The sequence below is a fragment of the Abramis brama genome, assembly GCF_963993115.1.
Source record: "Abramis brama genome assembly, chromosome: 4".
Lineage (NCBI taxonomy): Eukaryota > Metazoa > Chordata > Actinopteri > Cypriniformes > Leuciscidae > Abramis > Abramis brama.
In genome coordinates this window covers 54,867,188-54,892,891 of record NC_139966.1, presented here as the reverse complement: position 1 = coordinate 54,892,891, position 25,704 = coordinate 54,867,188, and the positions used below count along the sequence as shown (strand labels likewise).

Genomic DNA, 25,704 nt, shown 5'->3' with positions numbered 1-25,704 from the left:
TTTCTCCTGCGGAGTTCATGTAGACATGCTTGGTTTAAACCACCTTATTAAAGAAAATAAAAAATAATAATAAAAAAAGAGTTGCAGGAGGAGGGTGTGCGTGCGGGAAAGAGAGAAAACGAGAAAAAAGAAAAAGAAAAAAAGATGCTGGGGCCTGTAGTAAATCCTGACACTTCCACGCACACTTGAATTTCGTTTCAAACACTTGTCTTTCCGTACCATAATAGATGTCAGCTCCTCTGATGTCGCACTAGCAGGAGGCAGAATAAGGTCTCACTCTTGTGCGTTTTGAAGCTATCAGTCGACGCGACTGTGTTGTGCCACATCAAAAAGGGGAGACACCGCGTCACCTGCCGCGCTCTGAACGAACTATCTTCAAATCAGTTGTCCAAGACATTTCCCCCTATTAGTGCTCCACTCCCACACAGGCTTAAGACGCAGACGGGCCCCTGTTGGATGTGCTAAGCGGGCCTCTGTGTTACAGCTGATAGATCATACAGCCTCGCTGCTTTTATTACGCCGTGTGATGACATGTCCGTCAAAGCTCTGCATGGAGAGGCGAGAAAAGAGGCTGGGGATGTAACGAAAGGATGGAGACGCAAGCTGATACGCAACTAATAAACAAAAGCGTGCTTGTGTTCACCCAGCCGCTGGTGAGAGTGTCTGAATATGCCATGTTTACTGCAGAGCTGCTGAAAGGGCCGAGAAGAACAAGAACAAGGCAGAATGCGTTATCATAACAGGTAATAAACAGGCAAGCTGGTCAAGATTTCAATATATTTGTGTTGTTGTTATATATATGTTTTGGGAATCGAAGATAAAAGAGTAAAAGGAGTAAAAGTATCATATAACCATAGAGTAAATTTATAATAATTATATATATATATATATATATATATATATATATATATATATATATATATATATATATATATATATATATATATATATATTTAAAAAAAGGTCCAGTCACAAAGCAGCTCAACCAATTGAAACCTAATTGTTGTTTTACATGTTTTTAGATGCAATGAATTAGTGGTTTCACAGTTCAGAAAGAGATAAAATATGTCAGAGCCATGGCATATAGGTAACATGAAAGCTTTTGATATGTTGTAGCTCTGGTACTCTCATGGGTGATGCGGGTTCAAGAAGCCTGTGATGTTTTCTGAACTCTTCTCAAAAATGTAATGTCTCTTCCTCACAGTATCTCTCTAAAATAGTTTCAAAATGGCCTCAAAAGCCCACAAAAAAATAAAATAAATAAAGCTAAATGAATAAATCATAAAATTGACTAAAAACGGCAAATAAAATAAATACAATTTTACTATAATACATAAAAATTAAAAAAAATAAAATAAATAAATAATAAAATACATAAAAAAATGTATTTACATTATTTATAATAATAATATTAATAATAATAATAATAATAAACCCAAGTATGTGTTTTTCTGCAATGGAAGTGGTGTGAGGTGTCTATGTCCATATACTATAGTTATGTGTACAGGTGCAAGACTCAAGGGTGTCTGTTTGCCTGTGTGTGTGTGTGTGTTTGTGTATTTCCTGAAAGCACGTGGGTACTGGAGCTGTGTGTTTTGGGGGTGAGTGTAATCTGAGTAGATCATGTTTTCCAGACCTCAGATGAAGAAAAACAGCTCTGGCAGTCTGCCGTTTCATCTCCTGCACTGGGGTCCAAAACAAAGAGAAGATGATTGATTGGATGATGAATAATTTAGGGGCAGAGAGCTGTGGGACGAGCAGCACAAGCGTGAGGCTGCCCCGTTCCTGGTCTCTCCTTAAAGATCGCATTACAAGAAAAAGTTGCCCCTGATTATGCTAATGTCTGTCACTGTTCATTTGCTAAACGGATATATGGAAAGCGAAGGAAGCCAAAACAGAGGGGCAATCTGGGAGGAATGGAAGCGAAGCCCAACTTGAACTTCCAGTGAGAGGACTCAATGTACCTGCTCATACTCAAACAGAATCCGTTCCTACAGATCTTTAGGCTGAGGTGGCCTCCTCATTATATTATCTCTGTAATGTTTGAAGATATTTAATGAACATGCAATACAGCACACTGAATGAGCATAGATGTAAATTAGCACTTCCTTAAAATACAGCAGCTCTCAGTTTGAGACTGGCTCGACACCATCCCCCATTGCAGTTACACCACTGACCACAGGGGGCGCTGATGTGATGCATTTGCAGCCACACAAAATCAAGAGGAGATACACACAGGGCTTTTTTTTTTTTTTTCAATATCAACTCTCATGAAATTTCATTTGGATTGTAAATGTACAGTAATTTACTGTCATAAATGTGTAATAGGCCCCTGAATCCACTGACATTGTGCTGGCTAATCAACTCATTTAAAAATGAATAGAGATCTATTATGAAAGAACTCAGCATTTCAAATGCATGGTTAAAAACTTGACTTTTCGGTGAAAAGCAAGGAACTTTTTTGGGGAGCATTCTCATTTCGTACAGTTTTCTCTAACAGCCTACACTTAGTTTGAATTTATTTCCATTTCAAAACAGACTTTTTCAAAAAGTCCTATTCTCATGTGATTTGAAGATTTAAATTGAACCAAAATTATTACACTTGAAAAACAAAATAGCATTTGCAATGTTATTTGAAATTTTAAAAAGCTTAGTTTATGCACACAAAAAAACATTATAAAAATGTATGTTCAGTTATTTATTTTTATATTTTTATTTTATTTTAATTTCAATGTAGGTGTATATATTTCCAATCTGCACATATTTTGTTTATAGAACTAACTTCAATGCTAAAAAAAAGTCAAGTCTACTACAACAAAAAAAGGAAAATGATATAAGTTCACAACACATTGATAAAAAAACCACTATGCTAATATCCCAAGAGGCAATCCACTGTAAAAACATGTAATCAAATTGAATTTCAATTTTGTGACCAAGTGGTGTGTAATGGAAAGATTGCTGGATGCAAATCACCTGCGCTCCTAGTCAGAAATCAAGTGCCGTGTGCATGCGCGAATGTGTGTGAGAGCGAGAGTATAATTCACCCCCCGGTAAGAGTAAATTCAGAACGGTGAGGGTGAATCAGTGGCGAGGAGAATGATTGAGTCCCTCTTCCTCAGATCCCACCATCAATGTACAAATGAACAGCTTGGAGGTGAGATACCCGGTGAGGAAGAGGCTCTATCACACTAGTCGTCATTATTCGTCTCCTCTGGTCCCTGAGAATACTGACGGCGAGGGTCCGGGAGGGGGTGGGTCGAGATGGTGTCCTGTTCTTATAATGGCCTCCAGGACAGAGAGAGATGGAGTACTGACAGACTGAGGCAGTGTGACAGGCCGCTGCTGCACTCTTTTAATTCTATCACTGTCTCCGTCGCTCCTGTGCAGGTACGGCGGACGGCGCTGGGGGGGGCAGCGGTGTGTGATATGAAGAGGACGAGCATCCACACACTTACATGTGCTAAAAAATTGACTGAAGGCTTAACTATCACAGGAAAAGGGCTGTGTGTTTTGTGTTGTGGGGCGGTAAGAGTTGTAAGGTCATAATAATTAAGAAAAACCTGCCTTTAAGGATAGGATACCTCTGCACACCTTCAAAAGTCCTTTTAAACTACATTCTACATTCTACAAAAGTGCATTTTGTGCTTAAAGGGTTAGTTCACCCAAAAATTTAAATTCTGTCATTAATTACTCACCCTCATGTTCCCCAAACCCGTAAGACCTTCGCTCATCTTCGGAACACAAATTAATAGGGCTGGGTAAAAAAAATATTGATTTCTGGATTTTAATCGATTCTCATTTTTACGAACCGATATCGATTCTTAAATCCCAAGAATCGATTAGTCATCCTGTTTTCAGTTGATGAATGAATGGAACATTGTAGCGCGCATCCCATCCAATAAATCGCATTAATCTTTGTGCTTTGTTACTACTGATATGAAACAAAGTCTCAGATTTCAAATTACGTCCATTTTCTTACGAAATTCAAAAACATAAATACCGTTTTGGCGCTGTGGCGTGTCTTCTCTTCCGCCTTAATACCAGTTACCGCGCAAAATAAACATGAATGAGCATCTGAAAGTGTGTTAAAAGGTAGAGTACAACTTAGCGAAATCCGTATCATGTGACATGGAATCGCTCAATCAGTGTTTCAACCATGGAAAGACGTCAGTAAATCAGCTTGTAAACAATGTCATGTAACGTCACATTTACCTAAAAAAAAACTATATCCAGTGACCATAAACTCGTTAGTCAGCTAGAAAAATGAACTGTAGAGAGGAAATATATTTTGCTAAATATATGCACCATATTACATATTCATTATAATTTTTAATATTCTTCCATTTTTAATGCATGTTTGAATAAATCTGGCAGGTTTTTATGACAGCCACCATTTAAATGTTTATATTCCATATAACTTTATTATTATAAAAAATAAATAAAAGTGTAATTTAAGTGTTTGTATACAAATCAGTTCATTTTTACCTTCAATATTATAGTAGGCTAATGAAGCCTAGTAGGCTAAAGCTGACTCCCATAGTTTACAGCATTAGTTGTTTTCCTTGAGAAAATTTGCCATGTATTGTACCTGATATCCACAATAATCAATACTGAATCGAAATCGAATTGCAAGCTTGTGAATCGAAATTGAATCAAATTGTGAAATTTGTGTCAATACCCAGCCCTACAAATTAAATCCGAGAGCTTTCTGACCCCCATATAGACATCAACGCAACGAAAAATCTCAAGGCCCTGAAAGGTAGTAAAGACATCGTTATAATAGTCCATGTGACTCCATTGGTTCAACCTTAATGTTATGAAGCGACGAGAATACTTTAAGTGCGCAAAAAATAAACAAAAATAATGACTTTATTGAAGAATTTCTTCTCTTCTGTGTCAGTCTCCTATGCTGTTGGCGTAATAAACACACTGCAACGCTTCAGGTTCAACGTCAGAACGCAGGTTTTGTATTGGCCAGCTCCTGTGTCAGCATCACACACGTGTCGTGGTGCTCACGTGAACAGCTTCAGACAATTGGCGTCGCCGTTCTGACGTAGAACCTGGAAGCGTTGCATTGGGTTTACTACGCCAACAGCATAGGAGACTGACACAGAAGAGAAGAAATTCTTCAATAAAGTCGTTATTTTTGTTTGTTTTTTATGCACAAAAAGAATTCTCGTCGCTGAGTAATTAATGACAGAATTTTAATTTTAGGGTAAACTAACCCTTTAATTTTTAAGTTTACTTCGGCCCTCTGCATTTCACTGCGATCCACGCACTATTCGCGTGGCATACTTTACCATCTGGAGGGTCAGCCCAATTTTTATGTCTGTGTGGACGGTGTGCATACAACGACGCATTTGAGAGCTTGAACACAAAGGTCAACTAGATAGTTTGCACGTGCTGAAAGAGTCTTTCCACGCTCACGGCCAAGGAGTGTACTTTAAAAGGCGGAGGGGAACGCAAAGAGCTTTAACGTGAGCTTGTATTCATAATTGAAATGTACAGGTTCTGATGATCTTTAAAATAGTTTATTTATTGTTTAAAATAGTTCACCTATAAATGAAAATTGTAAGCATTTACTCACCCTCTTGTTGCTCCAAACCTGCATGTCTTTCTTTCTTCTGTGGAACACACAACAGAATGTTCCATGTTTAGAAGTTTATGTTTTCGCCAACAAATGACAAATAAAACAAAAAAAAGTATCCTAAAAATCATCTAAACAAATTTGTCACAAAATTCCAAAATCTTACGAAGGTCTTTATGTGAGGGAAAAGTAATTTTTTGCAAAATTAACATATTGAACCCTTCTACCGGTTGGCTATAAAACACTTGAAAACACATCAATCACAAATGAGATTTGAATGGAAGATTTAAGGTGATTCATGACATTTATTTTGATTACATTTTGACCTGTTGTGTGTAAAAAGCGTATGGCTTTAGAAGACTCTGAATGTAGTGTATAAGCCATATGGGCCACTTTTATGATAAATATAGACTTGTAAAGAACTTGTAACACCCAAAAAGTTGTTTCTCCTTCTTGTAATGTATCTCACGTAATACTGTACCAAAAACCCCGTCAACTGAACCTTACCGTTAAAATGATGCCGCACATTTCATGCCAATGAAATGAAGTTTCCAGCGCAGCGACTCTCTGAACAATCCCAGCTGCTTCTCTGTGTCACTGAACTCTCAGGTAATTTTGAGGTGAGGTCATTTTAACCTCTGAACACACACAGGTTGAAGTCTCTGGAAAAGGAAAAGAGGATGATGGGTAGGCAGTATATCAGTGCTAGTGAGGTATAGTATTCTCCTGACAGGAACGAGACTGACATCACTTTAAACAATTTTTGAACAAAATCCGAGTAATAAAAACATGACTTTTGCCCGTTTATATTGTAAATTGAGCATTGTAAAGTATAACATTATTTAAATTGGCTTAGATATATTACCACAAGGGCGTAGATTTGGTTTGAACATTGGGGGGGTTGAAGTTTGGGTATGCCTCCTGATATTGTGATCATGGTATAAATATTGGGGGGGGTTGTAATGCAAAGATTTAAATATTGGGGGGGTTATCTCCCCCCCAACCCCCCCACAAACTACACCCCTGTATTACCATATCTCATTTCATTGAAATACAGGTTGTCTGTTGAATTAAAGGTTCATTGTGTAATATTTAGGAGGATCTGTTGACAGAAAAGTAATGTCATATAACGTTACATAAATGTTTTGAGTGGTGTATAAAGACCTTGCATAATGAACCGTTATGTTTTTACTACCCTATACGGATGGGACTAGTTTAACATGGAGAGGTGGGGTAAAGTAATAATTACCAGAGTTTCTCAGTGATTTTAGTCCCGTCCGAATGTGACATCTCAGTAATCATTACGGACAATGTCAGTACTTGTCAGTACTTCAGTAAAAAGGTCCGGAAAAATTACCTCAGGTAATACTAATCGAATGCGAATAGACCCGCTGTAAATATGTACGTAAATATTCCGTCATTCGCTGTTTAAAAGTAGTTTTCGCGGTTTTTCAAGTATGGAGACGCTTGAAAAGGCATTCAGTTGCGTTCTAGACGCTGGGACGAGTCTGTGGCAAAACTCAAGTGTTTCACACACACCATTCAGATCAGAATGAAGATCGAAAGCACTTGTTTGAGGCACGAAACATCTTTTAGCGTTATGTAAGTGCCTTTTACCAACATAATCCAATCTGAAGTTAATTAATACATCGTTCGACCGGACATAACTGTTTTATATAAGTTATATAAATAAAATATAGGTTAAATGTGTTTGCGCACGTGATATCAGGAAGCATCGTAATACGCCCATGACGACAGGAGGGTCACGGCGATGCGCAAATCGAGTTACCCCTCACACTTCTGCTAGTTTTACTGAGATAACGTTATCTTATCCCTTGCGAATTGGCCATTAATATTACAGACGTCTTGTTGTAAAATAACATTACTCCATCTACCCTTGTAAAGTTATAAAGGGCTATAAAAAGAGCCATTTCTATCTACATACACTGCGAGTCCCGTTACATCGAAATGGCCATTTTGCGCCGACATATTTCTACAGTAGCCCTAAACAGACAAACGCGTTTCGTCACCATGTTGGTTCTTAATGCAAAGAAGCTAGCTAAAGTCAGCGAATAAAACACTGACACAATGTTGAACAAGTAACAATAATATTCGCAATAACATATCGTTTTACTGAATAATTAAGTAAACATGATTTCTTAATTTATATTTGTAAAGAAACCTCATTGCTTAACTGGCTACTCTTTGCTGTCTCAGACGACGACATCTCTTCCTGTCGGCCACCGTAACTTCTGCTGTTTGCAATTCGCAATCTCACCACTAGATGCCGCTAAAAATGACACCGTGCACATTTAAGCTTTCAATTTTGTGTTAAAATATTGACAACTATTTGGAGTAATTGATTCTATAATGAGATTTATTTGATGAAAGAAAAGACTAATTATCTAAAAACAATTTCACACTAGCCTGGTAAACGTGTAATTTACTGCAATTCAGTGTGTAGAAACTGTGTATTTCAAAAGTTCATCCTGCAGTGCTTTACCTCAGACTTCAAATGTGAATCTGTTACTCTAAATGTAATTTTGCTTGTTTTTAAAAACTGACGGAATAGACAAGAATAATTTTCTAATGAAAAAAAATACAGCAAGCTACAGAAATAAACACTTGTATTTTGGTCTGTAAGATCATAAAAATGTTTCGTTTTTTGTTTAATAATGTCCAGAAAATAAAATCATAATGGAAATTACCCAAATTATCCTGTTTAGAAGCTAATCCTTTTACGTCTCTCAGTTGTACTGAGAGTGACAAAGCTTGATTTTAACATCATTGAGGAACGAACTCAAATGTGCAGAGCATGCTGGGAAACCGAAGATAGTATAGGACCTAGAGGATTTTTAAGAATCGTGTAAGGCTTCTCTGCTCAGGACAAACCAGAAACTCATTCACAATCAACATAAAAGACAGTCACTGATGTTCGATTACGGACCAAGAGTTTGGAAAATTCTAAGATATTTTAAGATATCAGGACAGCATCGTTTCTGGTCTTTAAAAAACTCTTGTAGATCATGTAAGGTGTATAATCACAAAAGTAACTATATATATGAAATCCAAATTCATTTAGAACAAAATAATACAAAGACACAATATTAAGACACTTAAAACACACCCAGAGACTCCAAACACCTTTAAAAGCGGTGCGGCTGAAATACTTTAACGTCTTCTCCTGAGTTCTTCACATGCCAGTCAAATCACCTCAGAGGCATGGGATGCGTTTGGAGCCTGTTTAAAAGGCCAGACACATAACTATGGTTTACAATACTGTGTGAGTAGGCAGAGAGAGAAAGAGACAAAAACACTGCTGATATTTTTGAAGCCGGCAGACGCTCCACATGGGGATTGCGAGCGCTCATCATCTTGTTTAGAGTGTATTAGCAGGCAGCGCCTCTGCCTCCTTTGCGCTAGTTTTCTTGTTGTCGGGGTGGAGTGTCCTGAGGCGATAACAGGAGCTATCCCTCCCTCTCTTTTCATTCGCCAATACGCAGGGGCCTAATTTTCCATCAGCAAAGCATGAAATCAGCAGAGAATGCCACACAACAAGAGTCGCTGCAGCTTCACCGTGTGAATTTTGGCCTCTAAATAAAGTTGAACTCCTGGGTGGAAGTAAAGTGGTCGTGTCTGCGGTTTGCACACTTGGTTCTGGTGAGTAAAAGCAACGTAATAACAGACACCATTGTTTTAGAAACTTGCACTTATCTATCATGCTACTCTTAGGGATTTGAACAAACTTCAAGCTACTGTACAAACATGACTAAAATCATGCTGTTACTTTTCTAAGTGATCATACAATTCTCACCTGACTTGATGATAAAAAAGATATATCCAGGGGTTATCAGTTTACAAAGAGCTGGATGTGGGCTCCACCTGAAACCACCCAGAACTACCTAGTAACATCCCAAATCCACAGCAACACCTGGCATCCACTCCAAAATGGTACAGACTAATCACTGAAAATGTAAAACTGTACCAAAAAAAAAAAAGTTTGGGCTAAGTAAGATTTTTTTTAATGTTTCTGAAACAAGTCACATGCTCACCAAGATTTATTTAATCAAAAATACAGTAAAAACTGTTATATTGTGAACTGTTATTCCAATTTAAAATAACGTTGGTTTATTTTTTCACACATTTTAAAATACAATTTATTCCTGTGATGGCAAAGCTGAATTTTCAATTTCCATTTCATTTCGGTGTCCTTCCGTACTCATTCTAATATGCTGATTTTGTGCTAAAGAAATATATTTTTTTATTATCATCAATACTAAAAACAGTTGTACTGCTTAATATTTTGTGGAAAACACGAGTTAAAATAATAATAATATTTTTTTTTAATATTTGCCTATAGAGGAGTGTGAGGAATGTTCAAGTTTGCTCAGAAAGTGAAAACTCAGAACAGAACTTTTAGTGAACAAATACAAATCTTTTCTTTTCATTTGAACTGCTTGTGCCACTTTGCACTCCAGCATCTCAGACTCCAATCACAAATTCTGTCTCCCGTTCTGCCACACAAAACAATTTCCTTCATCAGAGGACAGTTACTCAAACAAACACACACCCTAAGAGAGCTAGAACACGAGCTATTTCTCTGTACTGATTGACAACAAAAAAAAAACATTCAAAATAGATGACAAGAACACAAAAAAGGGCACATAACAAACCGGAGCTCAGTTACGATGGTTTTCCCTCTCAATAATGAATCGCCATCAGCGTAGCAACAACATGCAGAGAAGAGAAGAAAATAAGCTTGGCTCTCTCTGAGAACAAAACTTCTATATTTAATCTGTGCAGAGAGCGCCTTGTGTGCAAAGTACAAAAAAACAAAATGGATCACAAGTTCTGTGGCATGCAAATTGCATCCCGGATACACTCTGAGCTTAGCTGGCCTTGTCTTTGTGATTGACAGGATTTTTTTTTTTAAATGTGCAGATTATAAATATTTATAATTGGGTTGATATCAGCGCCGCTGAGTTGCCAACTGCATCTATTGAACTAAGGGAGGCAAGGAGACAGCGCTGTAAATCTTAGAGCACAATATGGCATGCAGATGGCATGGCACGCTGATAAATAAGCCTAGCTTTTGAGCGCTGCCACTTTTTCCGCGAGTTAATGAGTGGAGCTATTTCAGTTTGGAGCTGTCAGCGCTGACGTGCGGTGCGGTGCGGTCCTCTGCGGACTGTGCTCGGCTCCTTGGGTTCAGGGTGAAGTCAACAGGAGCTCTCCGGTTCTCGCGTAATGGGAGGTGACAGTGAAGCGAAGGGGGGAGATGGTCGGGAAAAATTTGGAACCAAGCGCAAAAGAACCTGATCCAGAACCTGGGAAAGTCACCTGAAAGCATTTGAGAGCACAGGAACCGGCAACCGTGTCCGTTTCTGAACGGCTGTCGTGCACGTTTTATCCCAGACTGCATCTGTCTTACTTGAGACGTATGCTATATATATGTATTGCCTGACGGGGCGACTCCCTCTTTTCCCCGCCGTACACCCTCGACAGAGCCATCCAACATCAACATCCCCTCTCCGAATAGGAGCTCCGAGCCTCCTCTGGTCCTCGGAGTATTGCGGTGGAGTAAATCTCCACACACTGGGCACTATTCTTCTAGAAAGGGCTTCAGGGTGAGGAATTTGGACACAGCCACAATGGCTTCATTATTCTTCTGTTGCCTGGCCCACTGAGAGTCTAAAACAGCTCTCTCCAGACTGCTGTCAGCCTTCCTCGTCTGCCTCGACAGACACAGAGAAAAAAGGGAAGGAAAGAGAGCAAGCACACTGATATGACGGCATGTCCTAGACACAAACATTTTGACTTGGAAAAAAAAACGAGAATCAAACCAGGAAGTCTCAGCAGAGGGCTAGTGTTTGACAACTAGGTCACCTAAAGGTTCGCTGGCATCTCTCTGCTTAGTGTTTTCCATTAATAAAACCACAGAATATTAAAGCTTCGACTGAAAACTACAGCATCAACTATCTCTGAGTTTTTCGACGCTATGGGTATTGCTTCGGTTGAGGAGCTGCGGTTGTGATTTCAGCGATACGGTCATGTGTGGCCTCGGCGGTCGTATTGAACTGGAATCTACTGAACCTCGGCGAATCTAAAATAGCCGCCCGTCTTTGATTGCTTTGTGGCGTGTGGTCTCATATCTCCCCGTATCATGAGCTCCTTCAGCCTAGGATCAAACGTGAAACACCAGGCTAGGCCACAAACTGAGTACTGCATAAACTCATCTGCGTTAAAGGTAGACCTGCACACCTTCTCTTCTATTTCAGTGTGTATTATTATTATTATTTTTTTTTAAATGGCTTGACTGCTGTCACCTTTGACAGTAAGCCAGTGATCAGAGACATCAGCGCACAAGTTGCACCTAAATGTAAATTTGTGCCACCGAATTGCAAACAAACAAAACTAATCACATTTTTTCTCCTCGTCCTCTCATTCTATGCTATATTAAGTCCCACGGGGTGTTTGAATTTAAAGCAAGCATGAAATCCAAACCCTTCAAGGAGATTAAATTCAGAATCAAGCAGCCCATGTAAATGCTGTGACAACAGGGGGCTCCGTGCAATTAGTATGCTGGCTACTGCTAGTGCAATTAGGCAAACCAGACAGCAAGAGCTGGGGGCCGGGGACATCGAGGAAGGCCTGTATTTACATTTTATTCAAGAAGACACAAACGTGTGTATCCGAACGAGAGGAATAAATGTTCCTCTTCATACACAGTAAATTTGTGCATTTTTTTCTTGGTTTGTTTTTTGTTGCTATGGGGACATTTGTCAGTAAACAAGCCCAGAGCAGAGAGACTGTTGGGAGAAAGACCCATTTACCGGAATCTCTCAGGTGGATCCATCAAACTGGCAAGCTGTTGCATGAGGAACACACTGGAAGGACCACCTAGACTAGAGGAATAAAATGCTCTCATTTGAGGGTACATTACATAAACAAGCATGACAGGCAAATTCTGTCCCAGTGGAGATGCATGCAAACACTTTAGACTTAAGAAAGAGGTAAAATTAACATCTGTAAACAAACCTGGATACAGAACGTGAGATGAAAAGTACTTGAACTACTAAAAGAAAATGAAATGCAGCGGGAGAAATGCATTACATTATTCAAAAGTGACAGTAAAGACGTTTATAATGTTAAAAAATAAAATAATTCGGTTTCAAATAAATGCTGTTCTTAGTTTCTATTCATCGAAGATCCTGAAAAAATTTATTATAATAATAATAATAATAATAATAACAACAATAATTTCTTGAGCACCAAATCAGCATATTTCTGAAGAATCATGTGACACTGAAGACTGGCTGCTGAAAATGTAGCTTTACATGGGTTTTTTGCTTATGTTTTTATTAACAGTTGTATGTATGTGTGTGTAGACATATGTGTACATTAACATTGAGAAATATTAAAATACATAAAGTTAGTTTTTTTTTCTTTTTTCTTTTGTCATCATACCTTTTATTTTGTTGTTGAACATGTTGATTAGAAATGTACCATAAGAACGGAGGCTATGGGCCTGATATGTGATCACTCACTTCACATGTTATGTGTTTGGTGTATGTCATACCATCTGACTTTTTCACTGGTTATTCGCAAGTTTGAAATTAAATGAGCTTTTGTACACCTGTAATCTTTAAGCCCTGATGAAGGCATGTGTGCCGAAACGTGTTGGCAAAATAAAAAGCAATATCTTTTCAGCTCTGTTTTTTTTCTTTCTATTTTGATCTCTCCATTTTGCAATATTGCTGTCCCAACATTCGAAAATTGACTTTGCAATCACATATATATTAATATAAAAACAGCTATTTTAAATATCTGTTTTTAATGTATTTTTGATCAAATAAATGCAGCCTTGTTGAGCAGAAGAGACCTTTAAAAATTACATCGACCCTAACCTTTTGAAAGGCTGTGATCATTCCGCTAAACATCTGCGAAATAAAAAGAAAGCCAAACAGGTTTGGTGTGACATAAGGGCGAGTGACAATTTTCATTTTTAGGGTGAACTAACACTTTAAAAAACATACAATTGTGTGGAGATTCGAATCTGGAATGGTGAACAATACTTTTTTATTTTTTTCTGGGTTGTCGGTTGATTGATCCCTGATAGGTCAAAACTCTTGGCTCCGTTTTGTTATCACATTCATGCATCTTGCCAGTGTGTTTACGTGTCATATTGATGTGGACAGCTGCCACGAGCGATAGTTCCAGTACGATGTGCCAAACCCAGACTGCTGATTTTGGAGAGCTCTGTGATCTCCCATTGGGTTGAGTGTCTTTAGCCCAAGGGCTTAAACTCATCTCACACTCCCAAAGCCCAACTCTGGACACATGACTACCTGTCAGGGGAGAGGCAATTGGGCTGCTCGACTGCAGCTGGGGTCCAGTACACACACACACACACACACACAGTCATTTAATGGAGCATGGCAAGGTGATGGCAGACTTCTCCTGCATGTCTAACCCTTGCTGCTCATTTTCCCCCTCAGTCAGTCTGGTGGGACTTATTGGACATCTATTATAATGTGGTATAGACGCCACCATAGTACACACACACAGCGCGACCGGAGATTCAAACACTGTTCTGAATATTATGATTTACTCACATAGACTTTAGTCAGAGCAGATGCCATATTCAATTCGACAAATGAAAATAAGGCTTTAGGATAAAAGTACAGCTAGTTCAATATGACGTACCATTCAGCCAAAAACACTTTCCACAAATTTCCAGTGGTCATAAACTCTGGAAAATAGGTTGTGTGAATTAAACAGGATCTAAGACCTTAAGGCAACATGACAAAATGAACAGACCATACATCTGTCCATCACAACCTCATTTTCATTTAGAAATTGATATAACATCTACTGGAAGGAAAATATTTACTATACATATAGTTTGATCCAAATAAAGGATAACAACTTTCAAGAAACTAAAATTAGAGTTTTGATTTCTCTAATATGTTTTTAGTTACTTCATAATGTTTACTACCATCCACTTTACTATTATTTCAAACATGGACAGTAGCAATAGTGTGTAGATGTGGTTGAAAAAGAGACTAAATTCAAAAATTTCTCTCCAATTACAGTGCAAGCCCATTACTCATCCACAGCTCCTCTAAAAACAGCCGTTGCAGGGAGAACAAGTAAAGCTGGTATTATGTCAGAGATGCACAGAAAGAGGATGAACGCAGGTTTTATTTCCTGTTGCATGTGGTTCTGTCTTCCCCTTTAGGCTGCTGGTACTTCCTCCTGTTTAGGAGCACATGGGCGGCAGCAGAGAAAACTTAAAACTGAAACTGAACCACAAAACAACATCTGTGCAGAAAACTGCAATAACATATAGGCATCTATTTTAAACTTATTAGCAGTAACATGCTTTAGTAATGGTATCAGATAATACTTTTATGGTATTGTACTTTTTTTAGCCAGGGTACATGCATTAAACTACAATATTTTCTCTACAATAACAGGGCTATTTTCTCTTCAAATTAGATAACATATGCTCAATGACTCATGTGGCTCATAATCATGTTTTTCTTGGCAGTTATTCTAGGTCACCAAAAATGCACTGATCACAATGGGAAAAATACAGGAAAAGCTGGAATGGGTCCAATTTGCACATGTGCAAATGCAAAGAATGAATCACAGAGTTGGTCTATAGAAATCTTAAGATGAAGAGTCACTGACCTTTGCAGGACGTACTTCTGATCACTGATCATACAGAGATAAGGAAGACATTTAATGCAGCATGTGTCCTGAAGAGCTGGTTTATGCTATTGTGCTCAGGTGATGGTTTGACAAAGATGGGACTTCAATTCTGTATAATAATAATAATAATAATAATAATAATAATAATAATAATAATAATAATAATAATAATAATAATAATAATAATAATAATAATAATAATAATAATAATAATAATAATAATAATAGTCGGCACCGATAGCCTCATGGGCAGCGTGCTGACATATGGCGCCGTTGTGCTTTGGGTGACACGAGTTCGAATCCCGGCTCGTGGACCTTTCCCGATCCCGTCCCCCGTCTCTCTCCCACCTCGCTTCCTGTCCACTCTATACTATCCTATCACAATAAAGGCAAAAATCACCAAAAAAAATCTTTAAAAATAAATAAATAAATAAATAATAATAATAATAAGAAAAAGAATGCTGCACTTAAGAACAAGTGATGTTATAGACATGATTATTGTTGAGGTGAATCATTCTATAGCAGCGCAGATTAGAGCCACTGCTGCTGAAGACACATTACAATCTAGAAATATTTCAAAATTATAGTTGAATATGGACCATATTTTGAAACTTTCACACAGATTTCTTTGGAAAAAATATATACAGTATAAATAATTAATATAATATGACTAGGTTATATTTCACACCAAAATAAATTTCAGACATTATTTTCAGTACAATTAAGAACAATTAATTATGTATTATTATAAATTCTCAATACCGTAATACAGACATGCATTTAAAAAATATGTGTGTGTGTGCGCTACAATTAATTATAATATAATATATTATAATATAATACATATATTAAAATATTAAAATAATATAATACTTATATAAATAAATATCAATATGCATATACATAATATAGACATACATAAAATATTATGGGTTAAAATATATAAAAGCGCTGGAAAACCAAGTTTTTTTCCGGGACCTGGAGGATTTTCCTGAAGAACAGTGGGCTGTTTATGTAACTGCTCAGAACAAACAAGGGACTCATGAACTACTATCGCAAAAAAAAAAAAAAAAAAAAAAAATCATTGATTATCCAGGTAATGACACGCACTATTAAGAATCAAGTGTATGTCAAATTTGAATGGGTCATTTTGATAAATTCAGCTATTATTTTGTATAGTGGACGTCATGTGAAATAGATTGTTCAGGACAGTAAATTAATTTTTTATGATCCCTCTTATTTTGTTAAAATAACATTTAGCAGATTCTGCATTTGTTCAGTACCATGGAACTAAATATAATATTACATTACATTAGCATCTGATACCATGCACGGTACCTCCTTGACATTCTTCTCAACTGCAAATTTCAATAAAGCTACATAACAGATCTAGAAAAAAACAAAAACAGATGAATGAAGACAGCGAGAGAAAGGTAGAGATGGAGCTTGTGCCATGAACATAAACATTAAGGCCATGGAATGGAAAAGAGCATATTTGAGTGTAAACTGATGATCATATTAAAGCTCTGTGGGCTCACTCTGCGGCCCGTTACTGCTTTCAAACACGGACTTCCACGTTTTACAGAGGGGGTTTTCTACTCGAGGCTTGGCTGCTCAGAGTGGTCTTTGGACAACGGCCCCTCGCTGGCACGGACAGACACTCGGCACAGACCAGGATGTTTCAATTACAGTCCACGTGACGAGGGAATTCAGTACCACTGCCAAAAATGACAGAACAGACGCAAAAGCGAAGCAAAGAATGCGGCAAACTGCAAAACCAGTAGACATATTGCTCGAAACCAAAGAGGCAAAAGCAATTTTCATCTGCAATATCACAGAAAGCAGTGAAACAAAAGGCTTCACTAACAAAGCTTTCCATAGAGACTTGACACTGGTGTTAGTATCTATTTACATACTGAGAATGCGCTTGCAGCAATTTGCATAATGTTTTTCTGTAGCCGAGTGCTCTGGGGAGCTGCATTGTAACATATTGGTGCTTAATGAACTCTGAAAAAATTGATTTTCCACAGAGTAAATTAAGAAATGCATTATAGCTGTTAAAGCAATCTTGGGGGAAATCTGAGACTTCCACGGCAAAAGTATGCTTAGAAAGTAATAAATTACACGTTACACTTATTTGCTTTAATTCATGCTAATTTCACCCAATTAATGTATCACAGAATCTTTGTGCGCGGTCACAAGAGATTTAATTATTTATCCAGGGACTTTGTTTTTCTTCTTGTATGTTTGGTGCATACGTGTGAAAGCGTCTACCTCATAGCATGCATATTCGTTGAAGCGTTTATGCTAATAAATGCCTGATGTATTTGCACTGCTGTCTTAATGACTGTGTGTTTACTTTATACCCTGATACTCTGTTATATTTATTGAAGCTTTAAGCGTGGCTGTGTTCCAAATCACACTAATAGTATGTACTTCTCTGATGATGAAGTGCATACTTTTGAATATGTAGTAAGACAATGCAACAGTAGTGAGATAAACTCCCTCGTCACATTCTGTTTGAGTTCAAGCATAAAGAATTAAGCTAATCCAAGTCATTTAACTTGTAGGTTTAGAAGTCAACACTAAAGCAGCTTTCCCACTTTGCTTCCATAATCTGACATATTTCAGACAAAATAGGACATTCAACAAGAAAAAAAAAAAAATTAAAATCAGGAACTATGGGCTCTTTTATTCTTTCATCTGAAAAAATCGAAACAGAACAATTATGCTACAAACTTCTCTTTTATAGCACAAAGAGCTGTGGGTAACATAAGAAATAAAGAACATGCACATACAGAAAAAGTATGAATCTGGTTTGACATAATATGATTATGAGATGCACTAAGTCTTATTTTGCATAACGGATAGCACGTGAACTGGGAAGCATCGGATCTCATGCACTACAGAAAATGTCTTTGTGTGCTGAAAAAGAAAGAGAGAGAGCAAAATTGAGTAGGGAAACCCCTTCTGAAAACCCCACAAAACAGCATTTGAATCTCTGTATTTCGCTGCGAGTGCAAGTCTAAAACAGAGGCCGGAGTGTGTGTCCAGGCCACAGTGCACTTCCCATGAACGACATTGGACAGGAGATCTGCCTTCCTTCCTTTTCTCTCTGGCACATGCCGATGAGTCACTGTTTACAGTCTTTTCAGATCTGCTGCCCTCAAAGCAACCTTCCTGACAGGACTTTTCCATTCACTCAGAATCCGAGCATGTCGAAGCCTGACACTGTGAACCCGAACAAACCCTTTTTACAATCTACGGTTAAACTCTTCTTCTTCTGGGGCATGTCACCATGAAATTAAAGCTAGCTGTCCATAAACACACTCACACACACACACACAATTTGCTTGCGATCCTACATTAGGCATCTGTGGACAGATTCAAACACTATACAAGCCAGTTTTGATGTCCTAAAGGCATCGAGATACACATCATTAAAAGCCACAAATTCTGTTGCACATGCTGGAAAACATCTCTCTTGAATTAGAGCTTTGTTTACCGCCTAGTGAACAAATTCCTTTTTTTACAGTCTGCATTTATGCACTACTTAGGAGTCTTAGCAGTGCATGCAAACCAAACCATTCCTGCATCCGAAATCGCATACTGTATAGTAGGTACTACATTTGATTTGAAACTTACTTTGCGACCATTAAAAAGAATGTTCTAAATAGTATGAATGAAATTAAGACATGTAGCCATGGTCATGTGACCCAAGGCGTTCACTTCTATACACAAACCTCTCCCGTGGCCTCACTATGAGTTCGAACTGCTCGGCTCACGTACTGTATATTTAGACGCAGTGCATGTGTTTGGTTTTTGATGTATTTTTATCTCTGAATTGAAAAATATTGAACTAAACTTTTCTAGTAATGCATTTTTTCATACATTTGGGACATGGGCATGGTTTTTTTTGCCAATGAAAATGTTATTTTCTTGAACACATGGGATAGAAATGCTGCTTTATTTGAAAATTGTTTTTGCAATATTTAGATTTTGTGCTAAAACTACATCTGGAACATTCCATTTTTTTTTTTTTTTTGCCAAATTACCATTTTTCTTTCTTGAAAACATTGGATAGGAAATGCTGCTTTATTCAAAAATAGTTTGTGTGTGCATAGATTACATTCAGAACATGGAAACAAAGCTAACTCCTGATGGATATAATCAAGCAAGTTCCTACTTTTTGTCATGGCATATCCTTTTTCCCTCTGAATTATCACATTATGGAAAATGGGTTACAAAAGCAGTTTTATTAGGACAAACAAAAAAAAATCATCCCACAATTGACACACGGTATAGCCCTGTCAAAGAGTTTTTAGTCGCAGACTAAATGAAGGATAAAAAAAGCCCCCTTCCCTAGCGACAACTTCAATTTCTGCGGCAGCTGTGACTGTCCCATTCTCCTGGTATTGATATTAAAAAGCTTATGTGCTGCTGGTTTTTCCAGTAAATTAGAGAAAACAAAATCTCCTGATTAGTCAATTAAGTGGCACATTAGTCTGGGACTTCATTAAAAGATAGGGCAGCCTCTTTAAGGATATGCTACAATGTGTACGGAATGTTTAAACAGGAAATTGAACAAATGGAGCTTGTTAAAACTCGCTTGAGTCACTTGACATCTTACACGACTGCAACTAGGGCTTCACAAATAGAATGTCAGGCTGCGGCGCTCCCCGGATCTCGCTATGCTAATCTGGGACGGGCGAGAAGTAGTGCCACGCAACAACAGCTGGCACAACAAGATGTAAACACTCATGAAATCACAGGCTTAGCGGCCCGAAGAGCTGACGCAAGCACATGTGGGTGCAGACGCGCACGGATACACTTCCGCATGGTCAGGCACATAGGTAACCCTGCTTGGATTGCACTTTGAAAGATTGAGGGAACCTAAAAGACGTAATATAGGGAAGAAGAATCACAAATGAGATCTCTTTGAAATCACAGTTGTTTATCTTAGACAGTAATGAAAGCAAATGGTGATTTTATTGCTCAAATCTCAGATGTTTCTCCTCTCGGTTGTGGCCTAATGGTTCGAAAGTCGGACTTGTAACCCGAAGGTCGCAGGTTCGATTCTCAATACCGGCAGGAAATGAGTAAAGTAACTAACCTCCAATCGCTCCCACTGCTCCGGGTGTGTGTCCACGGTTTGCAGTGTGTGTGTGAGTGTTTACTACTCCTAAAGTGTGTGCACTAACTTGGATGGGTTAAATGCAGAACACAAATTTGTGGGTTACGGGTTACCGCTTGGCATCTTCACTTCTTAATGGTCTCAAACTGTAGTGAAATTTGCTAAGACACAAAAGTGTGCAATCAAAATTCAGATCTCAATTTAAACAAACATTTCTCAAATTTGATCACAATCCACAATAAATGCTATAGATATTAACATTTCCTATATGCCAATAAATGTCTCTTTTCATCTCATTTCTTTTCAGAAACATCTGAGAAGCAGGAGACTAACAGTAAGTCTCTGTTTGCTCTGCATTTACTCTAATTTAGGGTAAAAACAATAAAGATACTGAAGTTGTAACATTAAAAGCTTCCTGTAAGCAATACCAATTTAGCTTTTAATTCTTACAGCATGTCAACAATTGCATAATTTTCTTCCTCTTAAAACTTAGGAGAAACATCTAAGACCAGTTTGATATGACAAAGCAACCACTGAATACTAAAATGTCCCTCTGGGTAGACGTATAACTGCTCATTGACTTCCTCAGCAGTTGCGAAAATAATAATAGCAATCAGGTATATCACGTCATTTTCAGGAAATGGCGACAGTAAATTCACAGAAGATGGTCCAGTCGCGGCACTACCAAATTCATATCCGTAATTTAAGAGATGAGAAAAAGGCGGATATTTCCTTTTGAGGTGGAATAAATTATGCATCATTTCATTCCAAAGAGAGGTAATATTATACTGGCTTTGTCTGTCCTACTTCATAAATCCTGAGCTTTAAAACACTCACGAATGCACGCACACCAACACGATCCCTTTCACGCTAACACACACACACAAAAGACACAAATTTTGCCAGTGCCCTGAGATTTAGGAGCTGGTACACTAAAACATCACAGTTCACTGGCTGCGTTGCCGTCTCAGCGTCACATTCTATCCAGAACAATGCGACAGCTGACAGCTTGCACAGAGATTCATCACGCTAAGCAGAATTATTTCTGCCACGTGCTAATTTATTAACAACCTGTGCATGCTCTAATGTAGTAAATTTGCATATACATTTTTAACCTGGAAGCAAGATCATGAATATTCCTCAGGCAGTGGAGTATTTCTCTTTGTTAGTCACTTTCGATTCTTAGAGGAGGAACTGCGATGGGGAAAGAGAAGCCACAGTTGCTCCAATCTTGTGCAAGGCACGTTTTCTTCCAGGGAAGTATTCCAGTCCTTCCTTAACCTTTTGCTCAGAACACAGCAGAATCTGACATTAAACCTTTTATGCAGCAATTTACTGCATCCACATGCGTTTGACCTGAAATAACATAATAATGCAAGAAATATATCATATTCAGTAATGCAGAAGTACTGAGAGCACAGTGGAATGAAGATGGAGATTATCTGAATGAATGAACAAGTCTAGGTCGGGGTGGCAGATTTACAAGAAAGACCACAGGACGTGCAGCTATTATAAGAGGTGGTTACACGGCGTCGGGGCACAAGCAGTTATCCCTGCGAGAGAAGGCTGCAGGTGCACATTTCACACACCTGTGATGTTTCCCTGTATTCCCTTGCGTTAGGGATGCAACGATCAGATGCAGGCATAAACACCACGCTCCTGCTGCAATGCAACAAATCCTACCTGTCAGACTGACAGGTTGCCTCTATATTGTGAATAAACAAGGATAACAGAGACATAAACAGGTGTAGCTATTGTCTGAGGAGCCTGACAAACAAATCAAGAGCATATGTAATGGTGTAATTACAGCAGCAAACGGATTTAATCGGTTTAATTATCTAACCTTGTTCTGACTGATGATGTTAGCGCATCCGAAAAGATGAATTCGTTTTTTGTCGCTCATCACTGATGTAAAAACTGTTAAGCTGATCAAAGAGTGGAAGTTGTTTTGTTGGTTTATGTAAAGAATAGCATTGAAAAATATGAAAGGTTTGTTTGCTGTTCTACAGATGAAGCCTCTCATGTCATCCAAACAAACTCAATGAGAAGAGGCTTCTAATGTTAGGGTGGATCTCATGAAAACATGTCCAGGCCCCAGGTTCACTCCTAAAGCAAAAAAAATAACAATAACAACAATAATAATATTGATTTTTTTTTTACAATAAACAATGTATTTTTAATAAATTATTAATTTATTAACATTTAAAAAAATAAAATAAAAAATATATATTTTTTTATATATATATATATATATATATATATATATATATATATATATATATATATATATATATATATATATATATATATATATATATATATATTAAAATTACATTTCTCATTTTTATATTTAGTTTAATTTGTACATGTACTAAAATAACTAAAACTAAAAATGATATATACATACATAACATACATACATACATAATTTTTAGTTTTAGTTATTTTAGTACATGTACAAATTAGTACAAATTAGACTAAATATAAAAATGAGAAATGTTATTTTAAACCAACACAAATGTTTTGTTTATGCCTTTAGTTTTACTTTCTGTTAACTATAATAATCCTGATATAGGGTAATTATAGCAATGAGGACCTTGGGGAAAGTCATCATGAAAATACATTTCACGACGTAAAAATCTTAATGGTTCTAAAATAGGCTTTTTTTAAAAAAAAACTAAAATATACAATTTCTATTCTCAGTTGATTTGGGGGTTAAATACAGGTTTCGTGAGATTCATACTTGCATACTCTATCATAATTGTTTGATGTCAGTGCCAAAATAACATCAGATCTTCACACTGAAAGGCTTCAGTAAATATGCTAGCCAGATTTGACATGCCACTGACTCTACCACAAGATATCAGACTGAAAAAACAAAGTGATTAAACTGTTTATCTTTCATAAACCATGCCTGCCACGGCTGATTGACAAAACCATAAATAGAAAAAGTATGCTGCAAGTTCAGCCATGTATTTAAAGGCCAGAAGAAAACCGATAGCATGTTTTTTTCTTAACCTAATTGCCACCAAACGCTGTGGATTGTAGCAGCGGCTGAATCACAATACACGAGCTCAAAGCATCATGGTAAACAAAACAGCCAATCATGGAGAATGACTACGGGCTATTGAGGCCTTTCATTTAAGTGATGTTAAGAGCAAACAATCAACTCCCTGCTTTGGTTCCCACAACACATCCATATCAAAGAATGACAAGTAGCAAAGGTGACATCCAATTTATAACTCAAGGACTGCGGACAAGCAAATAAACAGGCATTTCCGGACCACGCGTCAAACTCAATTTGCCTCTCCCATGGTTCAATGCATTTAGGGGGCGCAGAAAAAAAGTTGAAGGTGCAGAACTTTAATGCCTTTCTAATAGGCTAGACGAGCCCAGTCATTTACGTTCACAGGGAACGCACAGGCAATCCCATAGTCGTGATATACGCGGTTGAAAAAGTTGCAAAAATGCGTATGAAAATGAATATGTTCAAAATACGTCTCAATGTGTCTCTTTCATTTTAAATCCAAAGCCGGTGTTGTCAGCGTTCGACTTCAAAAAGGCGAACCGTAGAAACTTTGAACCACTCCGTGCCCCGTCTGTGGCTGTGGGCTTGTTTTCCTGATCTCGCTAACTACCGCTTGCTGTCGTTACATTGCTGTTGCTTCGCCTGCAGGTAAAGAGAGATTAAACAGCATGCGGTGCCCTTGTAAAGCAGCAAAGGTTTTATGGAGGGGGTCTTTAAATATTTAAGGTGTGAGTACAATGAGGCAGAGCTGAAATACAAAATACAAACCTGCAAATCATTTACATTTCATTCGCCGTGTCTATTTTACACTTAATACAATTTTTTAAGAACAAAATTCCAAAAAGGAAGATAAATGCACAATATGACAAGCTGTTTGCCGTGAGGTGATTGTCGTAAGTTAGAAAATAGATGCTTTTTTCCCCCCCATCATCCCTGAAATAATACACAAAAGAATTAGAATAAACCATCTCCCACTACATAAAACAGTAGCTTTTCATGTTGCCATTTTTTGCCACTTCTCAACTGTATTTCAGTAAACAACCATTTTGATCAGCAAATTCAAGATAATTATAAGAAAACAAAAATATCGAATGCAAAACATCCCCAGCCATTGTCACAGTCAATTAAGTGTGGCTAGGTAATGAGGCCATTTGCATTGTAAAGCATCCCCCATGTGTTAGGGTTTTAATGGGGACAGGACCCGAGGAGATTAATTGAGAGTGACATTTCTTGAACTCTGTTTTTCCCCCTCCGTGTCTTCCACGTCTTGCCTTTGCTTACCTGACTGACAGATCTACCTTTCAAACTCAAATATCTGAAAGACTGTCCACTCAAACCCCTCATTGACTCTGATGTTTAAAAAGGGCAGGATGGTACATTATGCATATGGCTCTGGCGATGAACAGAAGTGCTTGACTTCAAGACAAGGAGTGGGTTTGGTCCTGTGCCTGTGAACGTTAAAGAAATGGAAAACATCAGAAGAATGATGCACTGCCGTGGATCTACAGTCCTTATATCATTGTTAGCACTTAAGAAGCCATAACGTTGGGTTAGCTGAAGGCCAAGTGCCAGTAATTATCATCTTCAAATGAGATAAAGTTCATATTATACTTTTGTACATTTTCAACTTTCTTTAGTGTGTGATGTTGCTGTTTGAGCATGAAAAATGTCTGCAAAGTTACAAAGCACAACGTCACTAACAACACACTCATCCAGCCGGCCAATCAGAGCACAATGTGCTTTTCAGAAGGATGGTGCTTCATAGAAACAGAAACTAAACAGAGATGCTGCAATGTAAAATATGTGAAAAATAATGTTTTTTGAACATTCAAGCATGAAATCCTATTTTGGTAAACCCTAAAAACAAAATCAAGACTGTAAAAAAGGGCATAATAGTTCCCATTTCCCCTTTATCTTAGTTCTTTATCATTCAATTTCATAATACCCACTTGCACAAATCAAACCGCATATTTGTTTCCTCTTATGATGCAAGCACGATGCAACTAGAACTTTGAATATGCGCTACATAAGGTGGCGGGTAACAGCAGATAGTCATTTTCCACTACCTAAGGTGGGGGTGTTGGTCACGGGTCTCTAATGACTTATTTAATATTGCAAGAGAAATGACCCAGGGTCCAAGAAGCGCTACGTCTCTCCAGCCTGAAAACAGAAACAATGGAGCCACCTTAATTGTGACATTACAAGCAGTGGCACAGCGAGGAACAGAGGGGGTTTGAT

At 37.8% G+C, this 25,704-nt stretch overlaps 1 protein-coding gene across 1 annotated transcript in view; it reads right to left on the bottom strand.

Moving 5' to 3' along the window:
- Nucleotides 1-6,228, bottom strand: part of LOC311080918 (uncharacterized protein) — a 143,217-nt gene extending 136,989 nt beyond the window's left edge. The window contains exons 1-2 of the mRNA XM_084111153.1: nucleotides 6,095-6,228; nucleotides 5,588-5,624 (exon numbers count right to left, since the gene is read on the bottom strand). Of these exons, the coding sequence (XP_083967279.1) occupies nucleotides 5,588-5,624; nucleotides 6,095-6,115 (58 nt within the window). The 5' untranslated portion in view covers nucleotides 6,116-6,228. The remainder of the gene's footprint in view (nucleotides 1-5,587; nucleotides 5,625-6,094) is intronic.
- Between the last annotated feature and the right edge of the window lie 19,476 nt (nucleotides 6,229-25,704).